Consider the following 16,492-nt stretch of genomic DNA (forward strand, 5'->3'; position numbering starts at 1 on the left):
ACCCTCATTGAAGATGTCACTGAGGAAATGAATTAGAGAAGTGAATTCACTTCGAGTGCTCAAGGTTCCATAAATAGAACTACCAAAAATCGAACAATCGAATATTTAAGTATTTTTTGAGAATTCACGATCAATCAAAACAGTTAAAAAAAATGCAAGGAACACTTTCTGTACGTGATCGTTGTGGTGAGCCTGCTCTTTGCAGCAATTTACCCAATCGTGATCATGTCGCCACCTCATCTCATCCACGTGATCAAGCGAATTACAACTTGAACGATGCCATAATCGTTTCTATTCTTGAACGAGACAGATATTTATATGATGAGTACTATTACTATTGCCATGCACGTGCTAACGCACCAGAAGAATACTATTATAGACCCCTCCGTAGAAAGCACAACGCAGATCAACATCCTCTTTATGTCTTGGATATAATTTCTATCATATGGAGCTACATTCCTGAACAGTATTGGTTGCCCTCTCTTGTGAATTTAATGTTAAGCTGCAAGAGTATTGCCAGAGCATGTTTATCAAAAGAGGCCATAGCAAGTCTATGGATGCGATCACCAGGATTTCATGTGAATTCAGAGGGTTTGATGACATTCATGTTGCGAGACTTGTTGGAAATTTGTAAAATGTATCGAAACGATTGTGCGACTATATTCAAAAAAAAATTGACCATCTCTCGTATTTTGAAACTGTGTACCAAGGGGCTTAGTTTAACTGAGAAATTCGAAAACGTGACACTCCACAAAATGTTTATTTCTCAGAAATCTCTGATTGAGCTGCTTGGAATGCAAAGTAGAATCAAGTTCTTGTCATTCGAGGGTTGTAAAACCTTACAAGACGTTGAGAAACCAGTAGTTTTGAAAACACAACATTTAACTGGACTTTCCTTTCTAAATTCTGAGATTTTCTTTCCCAACTCTACAACGTTTCCCAAAACACTCCAGTCATTAGAATTTTTTAATACATTGTCTGAGAGCGATCAGGGGATTACAAACAAAATTTGGTCGCAATTGAAAACCTTGAAATTATGGTCTGATACTGATTTTCTTCATAAATGCAGTTTTCAACGGGTGCCTCTGACACATCTCATCGTTCCTGGACTGCAATGTAATATCCCTGACTGCGTTGTTGGTTTAACATTGGTTTCATTAACATATCGTCAACTCCACAAAAAAGCTGATTCAATTAAGCAGAATATGTCTCCATTCAAGCAACTTAAGAGCTTAGAAATTCGAAAATTGAAAATTTCTCGAAACATCCCTTTGACCAAGTTGTTTGAGCTTCTTTTTGTAGTGTTTCCAAACCTTAAATATCTCACTCTTCCAGAATCCATCATATACAATACGAAGGCAAATCTTGAACAGAAAAAAAGTAACGATGATGAAGAAGAAAATGATGTAATTGAAACCTACAACAATACTTTAAACAGTACAACTTTCACCCCATTTAAAAACCCCTTTGCCTCAGACTCATTGGTACAAGTCAAAATATTACACAGCTCTAATGCTTGGAAATTCTTTTTAGAATGTTTATTGTATGAGATTCAAATGGAGTATCCTTCCCTCAATCTCCACACGGCCCTGGAATTGGTGACAGATGAGAAAGACGTACATCCTGTCACTCTAATCTCCAGAGCGGGTTGGGACATTCCGAAGAGTTGGCTCAATAAGCGTACAGAAGAATTCTTTAACATGATTCATCGTTGGTATCAAGTATACAATGACTATCCAAGAGTAAGACGTAAAATTGATTCCATGAGACAAACACTTATCACCTTGTGCTCATTTACAAACCCAGTTCCGAGCCAATCTATTGCTGATTTGAATGATAGTGCATGGGAGTTTCAGGGAATTAGTTTATTCTTAAATCAAGTATTAGATCTTCGAAAAAACAATTAGCTATTTTTGCAGAATATGTTCCTCTGGAAACGTGTGAACCTGCAATGAAAATGCAAAATTTGTTGCAAGAAATTTCTAATGAATTCGAAAAAGATATTTGCATTGCAATGCTGTACAATGTTGCAGATTCTAAAATGGGAACCTACATCCATGAGTTGGCAGTTTTGGTGAAACAGTTGGAATATTTCTTGATCGAGAAAGATGTGAGCACCACTGTATTGAGACCAAATGAATGGTATTCTGAAGATATTGTTGAAGTGTACGACATTAAGGACGAAGACTTTATTGAAATTGATGTTGGAGACGATGACAAATTGTCAAACGAACTTGATGAAGAGATGTTGGACAATGAAGAGTTGGAGGATTAAAATTTTCTCATAGAATTCTTTTTATTTACAAAACATTATGTTGAGATTAGAGAACTGCTTTCAATACTTTTGCTTGTACGATGATTGAGACCAATTGTAACGCCTTCCACATTGAGAACAATTCATATGATCACATCCTCCATTCTTTTCAATCACCACTCCACATCCAGGACATGATCGATAAATTGTATTTGCATTCTCCAAAAGATGTTTCTGAGTTTTGGCATATCCATTTCGATCTGAATCAAATTCAGCACAAGTCATTCCTTCATGCCAAATAGTTTTGTGAATTTAACATGTTTTTCTGTGACATGTTTTACAAGTGACAATTGGTGCCTTTTCTTTTTCAAAATGAATGAACCCATCACCACAATTATGTTCACACCAAATAAACCCATCTTGTGTACTCATAAACGCATTCAGCAAGAAGCGATCATAACGATCAACAAGAGAATTCTTTCTGTGTCCTCCTAGTTGACGCAAATATTCGAGAATGTGTGAAGAATCCATGACAGCGTTACAATTTTCATCGATGCAACGAATTTCTCGAAAATGATTATTATTGATGCGTTGATCCAAATAATTGACAAGACAATTGTCACAGACCGTACGTTTGGTACATGTTCTACATGGATGAATGACAAAAGGAGAGATGGAATATTCATCAGCACAAATCGAACACTCTCCTGAGTTGTGTGATGAATGAAAAGTTGTGCTTGTGGAATTAGATGTGGTGTTCTTGTGATAAACAGGAACGGCTGAGGATGATGCAGTGGGAGGTTTTCCGTAGTATTGGTTGGGAGGAAATGGATACATTTTTTTGGTTCTGTTCTTGAATTCACGTTGGGAATTCTCATATCGAAGTTGTTGTAAGACTAAACATTGAAAACAATATTAACAAAAACATTTTTGAAGGCATTTCATCCAATTTATTGGTTGATATTTCTGGTATGAAAACGGCAAGTTGGACGATGGTACGAATTATCTTTTTCTAAAATCAATTTGTGATCGGCACCACAAGACCAACAAAATTCAAAATTACAAACGCACTTGACATGATCACAATCTTCCTCAACCTTCTCAAATCTCAAATGACAATTTGGACATTCTTTAGTAATCTGGTGAATGAGAGCTAACGCTTTTTTTCTTGAGATATTTCAAGAATTCTGCGTTCGTTTTGGTCCAACAAGAATGGATTGTCTGATTCTTGTTCGATGTCGTATAGATCTGAAGATTTTCTTTGAATTGTGGAACTGCCATAATCTTGCATTTCATCACAAGTTAGACCTTCATGACATTTTGTTTTGCACACAAAGCATGTTTTTTATGACATTTGTCACATGTCACAATTTGGGCATGTTCATCTGCAATCACTCCCGAACCACATCCATGAGCACACCGTACAAAACCTTTGTTATTTTCAAGTACTTTCCAAAATAAAATAGTGTTATATTTATCTGCTACTTCATGTGAAAATCCTTTCAAAAATTCCAAAACATTTTCGCTGTCATAGCTCGTTTGACAACTGACACATTTCATTTCATGACAGTGATTGTTATTAATATCGTGTTCAATGTTTTTGAAAATACAATCAGTACAGACACTTTGTTGACAGTATGGATTTACACAAGGTGTCGATAGGATCCTGTCTGATCTCACTGGAGATTGGTCCAATAGGAAAGGATTAAAACAAACAACACATTCGTAGCTTTCTTTGTTGTTATTTGTCAAACAAGAAAATAACATCGATGAGAAGGAGAACTACTCGTCGATGTGACAGGTGGCAGGCCAGATCCTCCTTTTGGAACTTGGTTTTGTCGCGAGAAAGGTTGAGTATGCTGTCCGTAAGATGTGATGATTGCGATGATTGTGGTGATTGCTTCAGTTGCGCATACTTTGACATTTTCTTTCCTTCTGGCATGAGGATTGATTTGTCAGTTTTTCAATATTTTTTTGAGGATGAATTCTCAAAGACCAATTTTGAATTCGCAATCACGCTGTTCGGAATTCTCATAAAAAAATTCAAAATTAATCTTTTGACATCGACGCCTCCTTCCATCCAATTTGAATTACCACCTTTTCATCATCATGAGAAGAAACAAACAGAATCAAAAACCATTCCTTTCATTCAAGAAAGTAAATCATTGAATGAACTTCAACAAGAATATAAAGGAAATGTTTGGATTCGAAAAAATTTAGAATTGATCATTGAAGATGTCCAATCGCAGTGGGAACTTGCTCTATGTAATTGGAAAGATTATTTATTGGAGATACATTCAAGAAGAAGGAAGGAACAAGTTTCTTCTTCTTCCATGGATGAAAAGGAACCAAAAAAGAAACTATTGTTGAAATGAGTTCAAATTTGGAATGAAGTAAAGATCAAGATGGAAATCATGACCATGTGGAAGAAGGAGTTCAAAAACAGAAAACAATGTGTGAAGGAGTTGTGAATAATGAAGAACAGCATCCACAGAGCATTCCTTTGAATTTGTTGATCAATGGTCATTTGAATGAGAATTTGGGAATTTCACACACTTTGAAAGTGGAACATGTGAATGTAGACGCTTTTGCTTGTGACACTTCTTGTTGTCATGGATCTTCCGATTCCTCAGTTATCAATTATCCAAATGTGGATTCGATGGATGTTTCGGATGATTTTGAGGTTGTGAATGAATATTTGATTACACCAACAACTCTTTCGATGGATCAAGAAAACAAGATTCCAATGGAAGTGACCTCTCAGGAAGCCTTGGTGACAACAATCAAGGGTACTGATGTCACACAAAAGGGAGATGGAAAGGAGGAAAATGAAAGTTCAGATAGGAATGTGACACAATCTGAACAATTGTTCAATGCATCGAATCATCTTTCAAATTCTTCAATTTCTGATAACAAACCATTGGAGGAAACACAATCCTCTGATTCTTCCGATCAATCTTTGATCACTTCATTGCAAGAAAGCTCTCTGATATTTCCGACTATTGAAAAACAAGATTTTGTTTTCCAAATGATTCGAGGAGTCGGAAATTGCTTTTACAGAGCTTTTGCCTTTTCCTTTCTGAAAGTTTTAGGAGAGAGAGAAAAGACCTTTTCGAATGAGAATTTGGAATCATTTCATTCAAAACGCTTTCAAATTATTAGAAAAAATTTCACTCTTCTACATGAGAATTCCAATTTCAAATTTCCTTCTTGGTTTTTGACGCAAAATGAAAAATTGGAACATTTTACAACAATTAACACAAACAGATCCAGAACACTTTCTAGAAAACTTTTCTCCCATTTCTCAACTCGTTTCACTCATGAATCACGATGACTTTTCAAACGGAATGGTCCTTCTGCTTCGATATATAACCGCAAGTTATGTCTTTCAAGAAAATCATTCACTCGATTTGTATTTCCAAGTTCAAAGTATGGACTCTGGAAAATTCATTCCCACTCTCATTCATGATTATGTATTGAAAGAAGTTCTTCCCATGGGTGTAGAGGCTGAAGAGATTCAAATGAATTCCTTAACCTCTGTGTTGAGAGATTGGATGAAAGCATGTGAAGTGAATTTTTGTTTTCAATTGAATATTTATCATGTCAGTAATTCACAGGAGAGACTTGTTTGTTTGAAATATCCTTCTTCCGTGCAAGAAGATTCACGTGGTGTGGATTCTAGTGAAGAAACACTTGAATCGTTGTTGTTGTTGAAGGGAATGGAACGATTCAATGCTTGCATTTCATTGTTGTTTCGACCTGGACATTACGATTCGATCATTTATGCTCCAAAAAAGTAAAATATTAAAGAACTCTATTATTTTCATCAAAATTATAATGACAACAACTAATTTATTCAACATTTTCAAAAGATCACTCATCATCATCCAACGAATGAATGAATTTCAAAAACATGTCATGACAATATTAAAAATGATAATACGGACACAAAGGAATTGAATCAAAAGCCCCCTTCACAACAGCTTAAAATCGTCGATGCATTAGAAGAAATTTCAAACAAGCGCAAGAATTTTGCCTTCCTTGATATATCCACACTGCTCATATTGTGTAATAAATTCACATCGCATGCTCAACAATAAACGCTCAATTTCGCAAACTTCCAACATAGGCAAAAAAGGCTACAGCACTGCAGGTTCCCAAGTTGTCTCCAACCTCAGTATATTTTAGCCATTCATGAAAGTATTTCTTTTGATTAATACTAGAAAGATAAACAATAAGAATTGGAAATCGACGGGATGCCGGCCAGGAATATGGCTACTCTCCCGCTACAACCTTTGGTTGGATGAACTGTGAGAAGTCTTTCGATTCTTGTTAGTGATATCTTTGGATCTTGACCTCCACTTTACAAAAAAAATGTCTCAACGTCGTCCGAATCTTCAACACTACTGCTGGTGGTGGTTCGCCTTGATCGCTACAACCTTTCTGATGATGATGATCCACTCTCATTCATCATTTTCCTCATTCGGAGGAGGAATAGTAAAGGCAGAAGAAGTCATGATTGATCTAGAAGGAAATCCTCATATCAAATCCAACGATCAGGGAATGACAAGCCTCTCCACGGTCTATGATGCTCTCAAGACTCATCTCCCCGAACAGACCTTTGCTCAAGTGCGTAGAATTTTGTATGGAAATGAATGGAAGAGCCTCTCGATACCTGAACAAGTCCGATCCTCTGCTGTCAAGAACAAGTTTGAAGTGAGAGCCTATTCCATGATTCATAATGTAGCAAGAGAGCAAACACGTCCTCCACGTATTGTGAGATTGGGTTTGATTCAAAATTCGATCGGAGCAAATACGACGGAACCAGTAGATGTTCAATACAAGGCAATTGAAGAGAAGATTGAGAGAATGATTGATGCTGCTGCTTTGATGGGAGTGAATGTGGTTGGATTGCAAGAAGCATGGACCATGCCTTTTGCATTTTGTACAAGAGAGAAACAGGTAGGTTTTAATATGGTCATGATGATTGATTTGAATTTAATGAATGGATTGAATGAACTGTGTGATGTGAAATTTGTGTGGATGATGATGTGAAATTTTGTATTTTTGATCATCTCGTGCATGACACTTGTCAAATTATTTGATGATGATTACACGTATATAACAGCCATGGATGGAATTTGCTGAGGAAGCAGAAACTGGCAGAAGTACTCTATTCTTGAGAAGACTTGCTAAAAAGTATAACATGGTCATTGTTTCCCCAATTTTGGAGAGAGACTCAGAGCACAATGATGTCATCTGGAACACTGCCGTTGTTATTGGCAATAGAGGTAACTACATTGGAAAGGTCAGAAAGAATCACATTCCACGTGTAGGAGACTTCAATGAAGCTACCTACTACTTGGAGGGTAATTTGGGTCATCCTGTCTTTGAGACTCAATTCGGAAGAATTGGTATCAATATTTGTTATGGTCGTCACATTCCACTCAACTGGCAATCCTACGGATTGAATGGTGCTGAAATTGTTTTCAATCCAAGGTAAGTTTTGGTGGATGGTTCAAATATGATTGTTAATTTTAGTGCACATTTCACACAAATTATGACGGGAATATCCACAAATTATTTCAAATCTTTGACGTTCTTGAAAAACAGTGCAACTGTGGGTGCTTTATCTGAACCAATGTGGCCAATCGAAGGAAGAAATGCTGCCATTGCGAACAGTTACTTTGTTGCCAGCATTAACAGAGTTGGAACTGAATATTTCCCTAATGAATTCACGAGTGCTGATGGAAAGCCAGCTCACAAAGATTTTGGACACTTTTATGGAAGCTCCTATGTTTCTGCTCCTGACGCATCTCGATCACCAGAGTTGACTCGTTTGGGTGATGGTTTATTAGTTGCTGAAATTGATCTCAATCTTAACAGACAAGTGAAAGACAAGTGGATGTTCCAATCGACCTCTCGATATGAAATGTATGCTAAGGAATTGAATGAATTTATCAAACCAACCTTTAAGAGACAAATCGTGAGAGATCCATCCTTGAATGGCGCTTTTGAAGAGGAAACTCCTGAGCAGTCACTCTAATGAATCCATTCCGATCATTGGATACTTATTATTAATTTATTGTTCATTCTGCTGTTTTTTTTAATGGGATGGTCATTTCGAATCAAAGAATTTTCCAAAATCATCCCTACACGTCTTTCACACGAAAAAATGTCTTTACAACCCAAACTTGTGGTGGTGGATGATAATGATTCATCCGAATTGGATCCAGCCTCATCGTCACCTCCAGAACAACAACAACCTGTGCACGAAGAAAAGTTCCACAAAGTATTACCACATAAATCTCTAAATAAATCATTGTAGGTAGAGAGAATGTTAGCGACGACGACGATTGTCGTCATCATCCAATTCAAATAATATTACTTTTGCGATCGAAATAATCCTGATATGGAAAAATATAATGATGATGATGACGACGCATTGATAGAACCAATCGAATGCAAATTCAGAGATTTGATTCTTTGGATGTGATTGATCGTTTCTCAAATATTAGAATTAGTCCACGAATGTTATTGGAGAAGAAGGAGAGATCAAATGTTGAGAAATCAATTTTAGAGTTGCAAGAAAAATCACGTTGTAAGTGTTGATATGGAATGATGATACAACAAGATTGCAATTGTTGGATGGTTCGTTTATTGTAAAAATTATCATGTGAAAATGTGTGAATATGACAATGATGACTCTAAAAATGGTATCTGACATGTGAAATGTTTTGTGAAATATATTTAGTTGGTAAATTAGAGTTGGCCAATCTCTTCTCCAAATATTCCACACAAATTGAAAATTCGGGACAAGAAAATGGAAGAATGACTCGAGAATTGTTCAGTGAGGCTCTCTCTGAATTGTTGAACATTGATTTTTCTGAAAAGCCAGAAATTCTTGAAAGATATTACAGTACGTGTGTTGATGATCATTCATTGAGCAATATATTTTAATATCAACGTGATCAACATCATGATTATTACAAAATTTTAACATGACATCGATGATAGAAATTTTTGATAGTGACAAGAGTGAAACTATTGATTTTAGAGAATTTGTGACAGGTCTTTCTGTATTGCTAAAAGGTTCATTTGAGGAAAAAGTCGATTGTAAGTATTTTCTGACTCTGTCTAATAGTTATGTCTGTGATTTTTTCTTAATGTTTGCATTATCTGAATTCTGCATGCCCACTCTTGACAGTTATTTTCTCTGTCTATGATGAAGATGGAAATGGATTCATTGAGCGACATGAAATGATTCATTTACTGTCCTGTCTTTTTAACAAGAGTCTTTTATTATTAGGGGATGTTCGCACCACCTTGAATTTACCACAAATTTCCAACACTGAAACTTCGCAAATGATTGATCAAGCAGATATTGAAAATATTGTTGACAAGTGCTTTGGACAAGTCAAACAAAGCGGAGATCATTCGTGTAAAATTTCTAAGGCTGATTTTGGAAAGTGGTTGTACAATCAACCTTCATGTATGCAATGGTTGAGTCCTGGAATTTCCAAATAGTCCAATATGAGTGTGACATGCAAAATGAAAAAGAATGTAATGAAATATGTTAATTCAGATTCTTCTCTTGTTACAAGCATTCGTTGAAAATTTTATTCTATAACTTCCTTGCTCGCATTCGTTGAAATTTTTATTCTATAACTTTTCGCGAAAAGTGTTACAAAAATTCCACAAACGAATGGATTTAATTTTAACACAATCTTTCCTTCCTATGGACAGTAGTATGGGAAGTTTTACTGCTCACTTCATGACCGACTAACCACTCACGATCGCAATTTCTGCGCAACCAATAAAAAGCTCAAAAGCTCACCACACGATGGTCACACAAAACAAAAACAATCAAATCAATAATAATTATTCGCAGTTACAACAATGATCCAGAAACTGGTTTCGAAATTGTGAATGATTATCCAATTCCATCCTTGGGAGAGTACTCAGTGTTGGTGAGAAATCAGTATGTCTCTGTTAATCCAGTGGACTACAAGATCAGAAAAGGTTCCCAAAGTGAAGACAACCCTTATGTTCTTGGAGTAGATGGTAAGTTTTCAATGAATAATCATCATCATTCAATAATAATCATTGAACGATTAAATTTCCATTATTGAATAATATTCCAAATGAAACTTCAATCATCACAACCAGTGGTACTGCTGTAGACATTGGTTCCAAAGTCACTAAATTCAAAATTGGTGACGAAGTGAGTGGACCAACCTTTTCAAGTGGCACTTATCAACAATTTGTGGCCTTTCATGAAAATGAGCTAGCTCACAAACCAAGAGCATTGGACCATCAAGTAGGAGCTGCTAACGGTGTGATATTTCTCACGACATTCCAATCATTCCAAAAATTCCACACTGCTAAATCTGGAGAACAAGGATCACTCAAGGGAAGAAAAGTGTTGATTATTGGTGGCTCTGGTGGTACTGGAGCTGCAGCAGTTTTGCTAGCAAAACATTATTTCAAAGCAGAGTTGGTGATCTCGATTGCTTCTCAAAAGAATTCTTCGTTTGTGAAATCATTGGGTGCTGATGATGTTTTGGATTATTCAGAAGGAAAGGAACAATTGGAGAAACGTTTGAAGGGCTTGGTTGAGACATTTGACATTGTGTTGGATACGTACGATTGGAGGATATAATGACTATTATGGAATTAATGTTCTCAAGAATTCGCCAGGTTCTGTCTTTGTGACAATAGCGGGAGCATTGCCTTCACAAGGAAACTCTGTGTTTGGTACCAATAATTATTCCTTTTTAGCCATGTCAACGGATGGAACTACTTATGAACAGATTTTGAATTGGCTTGACAAGGAAGGTCTTGCTACTAAAATTCCAATTGCTCACGTGGTGACATTGGAAAATGTCTCTCAGGCTCACAAACTCATTGAAACTCAGAGAACTGTTGGAAAAATTGTCTTGAAAATTCCTCAACCATAATGAATTGTATTCCATTGGATCAGTGCAGATCGCGAAAATACGTATGCAAAAATATATATATAAATCCATATTAAATAGTGATATCAAATATGTCGTCATCAGATGAAACGTCGAGTAATTTTGAAAAATCTTCTTCCTCCTTCTTCTTGGAATTTTTTGAGGTCTTCTTATCACCGACTAGGGAGGGTGATTTAGGAGGGTCGTCCTCGACGTCGAACACAACACCATGTTCTTCATCTTGTCTACTTGATTTTGCGATCTTTGTTTGTTTAGAGTTTGGCTCTTCTTGTTGTTGAGTGTCTTGCACCAAGTTAGGATCATTTTCATATTCTTCACTGTCACTCTTTGGTTTCTTTCTCTTAAATCTCAAACCACCACTCGTGTTTGTAACAATGAATCCTTCTCCATCTCCACCATCCGAGAGATTATCATCCTTTACTTCTTCCTCAGAATCGTAAACATCAAACAACTCATCTACAATATCAATAACACCTGTTTCTTTGGAATTGGCATAATTTGCTTCGGCTTCTTCCGTGAGCTTGATGTACTTTCTAAACATGCCATCAATCCAGCTCTTCTTTGATAAAATTTTTTCCAAAATATAGTCACTTGTTATTTCTTCTTCGCCGGTGTAACTTTCTGCTATTTTGTCAATTTTTGAAATAATGTGTTGAATGAGATGAAACTTGTAGTGTTGGAAACTGTGATAAAGTAAGGATCTTTTGTAGCAAGTAGATCCAACAAAGCTCTTCTCTTTTTGAGTGAGAAAATGAGGTTTGGATTTCTTGGATGTTGCTCTTCTTTGGGATAATTGAATAAGATCATCTTCTTCATCTTCGTTAGGCGAGTCAATCCATTCAATATTGGCTCCTGAATTAAATTCGTATTTTATCGTAGCTCTAGGAGGTTTGAAGATTAAGCAATATTCTGCGTGATGGTTTTTACGTCCACATGCTTGGCAAAAGTTATTATTTTCCTTAATTTCTGTATCTTTCAATGAAATTTCTCGTGTCTTAATAATAGGATAGTACTGAAGCAAATATTTGTGTCTTTTTTTCCAAGCCGAACTAAAGAGTAAGCTATCTTTCATGGTTGCCAATTTTCCTTCAACCATTTTGACAGCACTTACGAACTGAGCTCTATGCTTGATTGACGTTAGCGATTTGATAAAGTCTTCATCTAATAAATGACTGGTTAAAAAGTGTATGTAAGTGGTAAAAGAAGATTTCAAATCTGTGGTCATGCGAGTTTCTCCGGTTAAAAATGATAGTATTTCTTGTGAATCTTGATTATTTTGCATCATGTCAACTTGTCTGTAAACACTTCTTGAGTAGTTGCTTTCTTGTTGCTCGCTCCCATCTCGATCGTCATCGTCGTCCTCTTCCACCATTTCATCGTCACTGACAATAAACTGGCTCATTGGCATCATTCCTGGTTGAGATTCTGAATCTTCAATTTCTTCTTCGTCTTCTTCTTGCTCCTTCTTTTTTGATTTTCTTGAACTTGGTTGTTTTTCGGTTCTAAATTTAAGAGGTTTCTTCTTGTTCTTTGACAAGAGTGGATTGTACTTGGTGACTTCTCTTTCGAGATCATTAAGTTGGTCACTATCGTCATCTTCAGCATCAAATTGCAAAGGCGAAGAGGGAGGCGATTCTTTCTTTTCTTTAGTCTTTTCCTTGGAGAAAAAGTCGTAGTTGCTTCCTCTTCTTGAGAAGAGGGCTGAGAGAAAAGCTCCTCCTCATCAAATAGGCCTTTACGCTTTACGCTACTACTTCCTAACACTGAAATGTCTTCCTCATCGTCAGAAATGTATATAGGCTTATGTTTTTTTTTCTTTCCAACAGAATTTGATAATGCTTCTAATCTCTTTTTTCTTTGCTTCAGTTCTTCTTGTTTTTTCTGTTTTTCCAATTCTAGTCGTTGTTGGCGCTCCTCTTCTGTTTCTTCTCTTTTCTTTGCGTTTGCTTCCATTATCTCAATATCCTCATCAGGAATTCCATCGCTTGAGTCCATGGCATTTTCAACTACTGAGTCATCGTCACTTGTTTGAACTGCTTGTTTTTGTTTTTTCAATTGATGTTTTTTACGTTTGGTTTCTTGATATTTTCTAACAGGAGTTTTTCGAAGGGAATACTTTTTAGAGTCCATGTTGTCGTTATCAGATAATGAAAAATTAGGTGTTGTTTCTTTAGTTTTTGGTGACTCATTATTATCATCCGATTCAGCTTGCTCTTGTGTGGAAGGGTAATCGTTAGTTATTTTCTTTTTAGATTTCTTTTTGCTTGATGAAGAGCTTAGTTTAACACTGGGACTACTCTCTTGAGAAGATGGGATCAAAGAAGGTGAGAGTTGATTATTTTGTTGTTGGTCTTGATCGGAAGTGGTATTTTCCTGTTGGTCCTCGTCGTCATCATCTTGGTATTGAGAAAATCGAAATTCCATTTCATCATCCTCTACATTTTTGCCACTCTTTTTCGTCGTATTGTTGTTGTTGTGATGATTGGAATCATCATCAGATAAAATAATTTCGGAGGTTGGTTCTACTCCGAAATCAATGCTATCGGGTAAGGTTGATGTTTTGCTTGAATTGTTCTTCTTACTAAATGATTGATTTGAAACAGCAGATCGGGGCGTTTGATCCAAGAGTTGACTTTCAGCCATCATGATGGAAGGAGGAAGGCTATCCAAGTTGAGCGAAGTCATTTTTTTTCTTACTACGACGCAAAAAAAATGAACACAAACGAAGACGTTGTAATGAATAGTATCAACCAAACATTGATGACCCACTCAGAAGCTTTCGGAATCATCTTTAAACATATTGAGAATTTCTCAAAAACATTGGACGGATTATCTAACCACATCAATAATCGGAAACAAAAGGTAAAGTCAGTTAAATTAGTCTCCGACAGCAACCAACCAATTAAACCTAAACAACCTCTTCCTCCAAAAACAACACTCATAGAACAAACTCCATCCCCTGCACATCCTTATCGAACTGATGGACCATCAAACCAAATATCTAAAATCAAAAATATTACACATCCAACAAACAAATCGAAAATCAACAATCAAAATAAGACAACAAACTTCATCACCAACACAAACCTCACCAAACCAATTGAAACAAGCACAAACCTCATCAAACCAATTGAAACAACTTCAAAGCCCCAAAGTCAACCCCAGCTTCAATCTAAGAGCCCACCTATCAACACCAGCTTCAACCTGAATGAATCGCAATCGTCATACTTGCAAATAGCCAAGACAGCCAAGAACATTACATTTGATCCAACAAAAAAAACTCCGCAAATCAAATCCTACAATACAACAACAACCATGTACCCTCCTGCTAAAAGAGCTAAAACAATTAACTATTCTCACTGTGTATCTATTTACCTCAGTAAGCATATCGACTCAGACATCACTGAATTTATTACAGATGCAGTCAAAGAAAAACTTACATCATGGTACATACCTAACGACAAGACGCACGTACTCCAACTTGTCTGTAACAATCATGAAGATTATGTATCAACCTTGGGAATTTTAAACTCACAATCAACAAGAGACTCCAGTCCATTCAAATACGTTGTGACTCCTATGAATTTCTCACCAGCTGAACACACCCTCAAATATCATACTTCATCATATGACGAGATGATGAAGTATACTACACACATTATCAAAAATTTTTGGAAAAGAACTAATGGAGTTAAAGAAACTAATACCAGTTATGACAGAGTCCAAAAGCTTTATAAAATCAGAATAGCAGTTGAATCTCTTGAAGATAAAGAATATTTTATGGCAAGGAAATATTCTGAATACCGATCCATTGACCAGATCATAACAGAATCTAAGCTTAACTGCTCTTGCAATTTTTCATCCCTCTACACAGAGAAAGATATCAAAACTGCGATACAAAAGATGGTGGAAAAAAGCAACTGTGTCTTCCAATCAAACCACTTAGAGATTATTAACAAACCTAGCCCATATCGCCCTGGAGAGCATTATTATATAGCCAATTACAAAGCAACTAATGTTGCAGAATTGGAAAAAATTACAAAATTCCCAACAAGTATCACTCCACCAAATGGCACAAAACCAACCTCAAAAAAACTCATATCTACAACCAAATATTTGGTAGAAAAATTCAAAAACAACAAGAAAACGAAGTGACTGGTGCAACCAATAATTTCCAATTCAATAATGACCTCTCAGCATTAGAAAAGAATCACAAATCACTTCAAGTAGAATGTACTGAAAACTCAATCAAACTGGAATCACATTCTAAACAAATACAAAACATCACCAATACACTAACAGACCACACAAAATCCATACAGACCATTTTTGAAAAACTCAACGAAATAGCTTCCAAAATGGAAAATATTGAATTACATTTGACAAAACCGTACCATCAATTAATTCATGAATCCAAGGATGATGTAGAAGATGAAGATAATGAATCTTATCACCCAAAACCAAATGAAAATAGTGATGATGAAATGGAATATGACGAAGAAGAAGATATAGTAGAACCTAGAAGAGGTGATAAACCTCTTGGAAATAAGAACAATTAAGTCACCAAAATGTAATTTGAAAATTGGCTGTTTTAACTGCAACGGGCTCATAAAGACAGCCACAAAAGAAATATTGACAAATGAAATCAAAGGGATGTGCTACAATCATAACATCCAAATCATGTCAATTACTGAAACACACTTAAAAACATATGAAGATCAAAAGAAGCCTATAACAAAGGGAATGGAAGTATCTTCTTTAATTCACTATTTGGAGCAAGAAAAGCTCAAAAGGGAACAGCTCTCTTCCATATTCTTAACAACAAAAGAAAACGATTCATATCCAACGAAAATCTAATACAAGGAAAACTTCAATGGACAAGGTTTTTCTCTAGAAACAAACCTATTAACATCATTACGGTTTATGCTTCATCTGATGGTGAAGATGATGATGAAATAATCAACATTATTATTCACCTTCTACTAAAATGTGAAAATGAATTCAACATTGTGCTAGGAGATTTCAATATCAACACAAGGAAACCACAAAATTCGAGAGAAAAAGAATGGAAAGAACTTATTGAGTGTTTCCAACTCAAAGAACTAATCATCCCAGAGAATTACACATACGTCAGAAAAGTCATCAACTCAGTTCAAAATCACGACCTGATCATATCTTCGTTTCTAACAACATCAGAATAATCAGAGAAGTTATTTTGCCACCAATATCCAAAAATGATCATCTACCGTTCTATATTGAC

The 16,492-nt window shown here is 35.9% G+C and overlaps 9 protein-coding genes across 9 annotated transcripts; 7 read left to right on the forward strand and 2 right to left on the reverse strand.

Annotated features, from left to right (window-relative positions):
- Positions 1–152: 152 nt before the first annotated feature.
- Positions 153–1,907, forward strand: FDP41_009098 (uncharacterized protein; the record flags this gene model as incomplete). Its single annotated transcript, XM_044713021.1, has 1 exon — positions 153–1,907. One exon carries the CDS (start codon positions 153–155, stop codon positions 1,905–1,907), a length of 1,755 nt encoding a protein of 584 aa, XP_044557563.1.
- Positions 1,908–1,957: 50 nt separating this feature from the next.
- Positions 1,958–2,275, forward strand: FDP41_009099 (uncharacterized protein; the record flags this gene model as incomplete). Its single annotated transcript, XM_044713022.1, has 1 exon — positions 1,958–2,275. One exon carries the CDS (start codon positions 1,958–1,960, stop codon positions 2,273–2,275), a length of 318 nt encoding a protein of 105 aa, XP_044557564.1.
- Positions 2,276–2,566: 291 nt separating this feature from the next.
- On the reverse strand, positions 2,567–3,091 carry FDP41_009100 (uncharacterized protein; the record flags this gene model as incomplete). The annotated part of the gene is made up of 1 exon (XM_044713025.1): positions 2,567–3,091. One exon carries the CDS (start codon positions 3,089–3,091, stop codon positions 2,567–2,569), a length of 525 nt encoding a protein of 174 aa, XP_044557565.1.
- A 1,615-nt stretch (positions 3,092–4,706) lies between these two features.
- Positions 4,707–5,588, forward strand: FDP41_009101 (uncharacterized protein; the record flags this gene model as incomplete). The annotated part of the gene is made up of 1 exon (XM_044713026.1): positions 4,707–5,588. The coding sequence occupies one exon, from the start codon at positions 4,707–4,709 to the stop codon at positions 5,586–5,588; it is 882 nt and encodes a 293-aa protein (XP_044557566.1).
- A 13-nt stretch (positions 5,589–5,601) lies between these two features.
- FDP41_009102 (uncharacterized protein) lies at positions 5,602–6,054 on the forward strand (the record flags this gene model as incomplete). Its single annotated transcript, XM_044713027.1, has 1 exon — positions 5,602–6,054. The coding sequence occupies one exon, from the start codon at positions 5,602–5,604 to the stop codon at positions 6,052–6,054; it is 453 nt and encodes a 150-aa protein (XP_044557567.1).
- A 574-nt stretch (positions 6,055–6,628) lies between these two features.
- Positions 6,629–8,300, forward strand: FDP41_009103 (uncharacterized protein; the record flags this gene model as incomplete). The annotated part of the gene is made up of 3 exons (XM_044713028.1): positions 6,629–7,216; positions 7,383–7,753; positions 7,868–8,300. 3 exons carry the CDS (start codon positions 6,629–6,631, stop codon positions 8,298–8,300), a joined length of 1,392 nt encoding a protein of 463 aa, XP_044557568.1.
- Positions 8,301–8,429: 129 nt separating this feature from the next.
- Positions 8,430–11,214, forward strand: FDP41_009104 (uncharacterized protein; the record flags this gene model as incomplete). The annotated part of the gene is made up of 8 exons (XM_044713029.1): positions 8,430–8,578; positions 8,707–8,855; positions 9,009–9,173; positions 9,272–9,370; positions 9,462–9,780; positions 10,146–10,318; positions 10,438–10,868; positions 10,945–11,214. 8 exons carry the CDS (start codon positions 8,430–8,432, stop codon positions 11,212–11,214), a joined length of 1,755 nt encoding a protein of 584 aa, XP_044557569.1.
- Positions 11,215–11,284: 70 nt separating this feature from the next.
- On the reverse strand, positions 11,285–13,917 carry FDP41_009105 (uncharacterized protein; the record flags this gene model as incomplete). Its single annotated transcript, XM_044713030.1, has 2 exons — positions 11,285–12,876; positions 12,972–13,917. 2 exons carry the CDS (start codon positions 13,915–13,917, stop codon positions 11,285–11,287), a joined length of 2,538 nt encoding a protein of 845 aa, XP_044557570.1.
- Positions 13,918–13,944: 27 nt separating this feature from the next.
- FDP41_009106 (uncharacterized protein) lies at positions 13,945–15,387 on the forward strand (the record flags this gene model as incomplete). Its single annotated transcript, XM_044713031.1, has 1 exon — positions 13,945–15,387. One exon carries the CDS (start codon positions 13,945–13,947, stop codon positions 15,385–15,387), a length of 1,443 nt encoding a protein of 480 aa, XP_044557571.1.
- Between the last annotated feature and the right edge of the window lie 1,105 nt (positions 15,388–16,492).

Source organism: Naegleria fowleri (assembly GCF_008403515.1).
Source record: "Naegleria fowleri strain ATCC 30894 chromosome Unknown tig66, whole genome shotgun sequence".
Lineage (NCBI taxonomy): Eukaryota > Heterolobosea > Eutetramitea > Acrasida > Naegleriidae > Naegleria > Naegleria fowleri.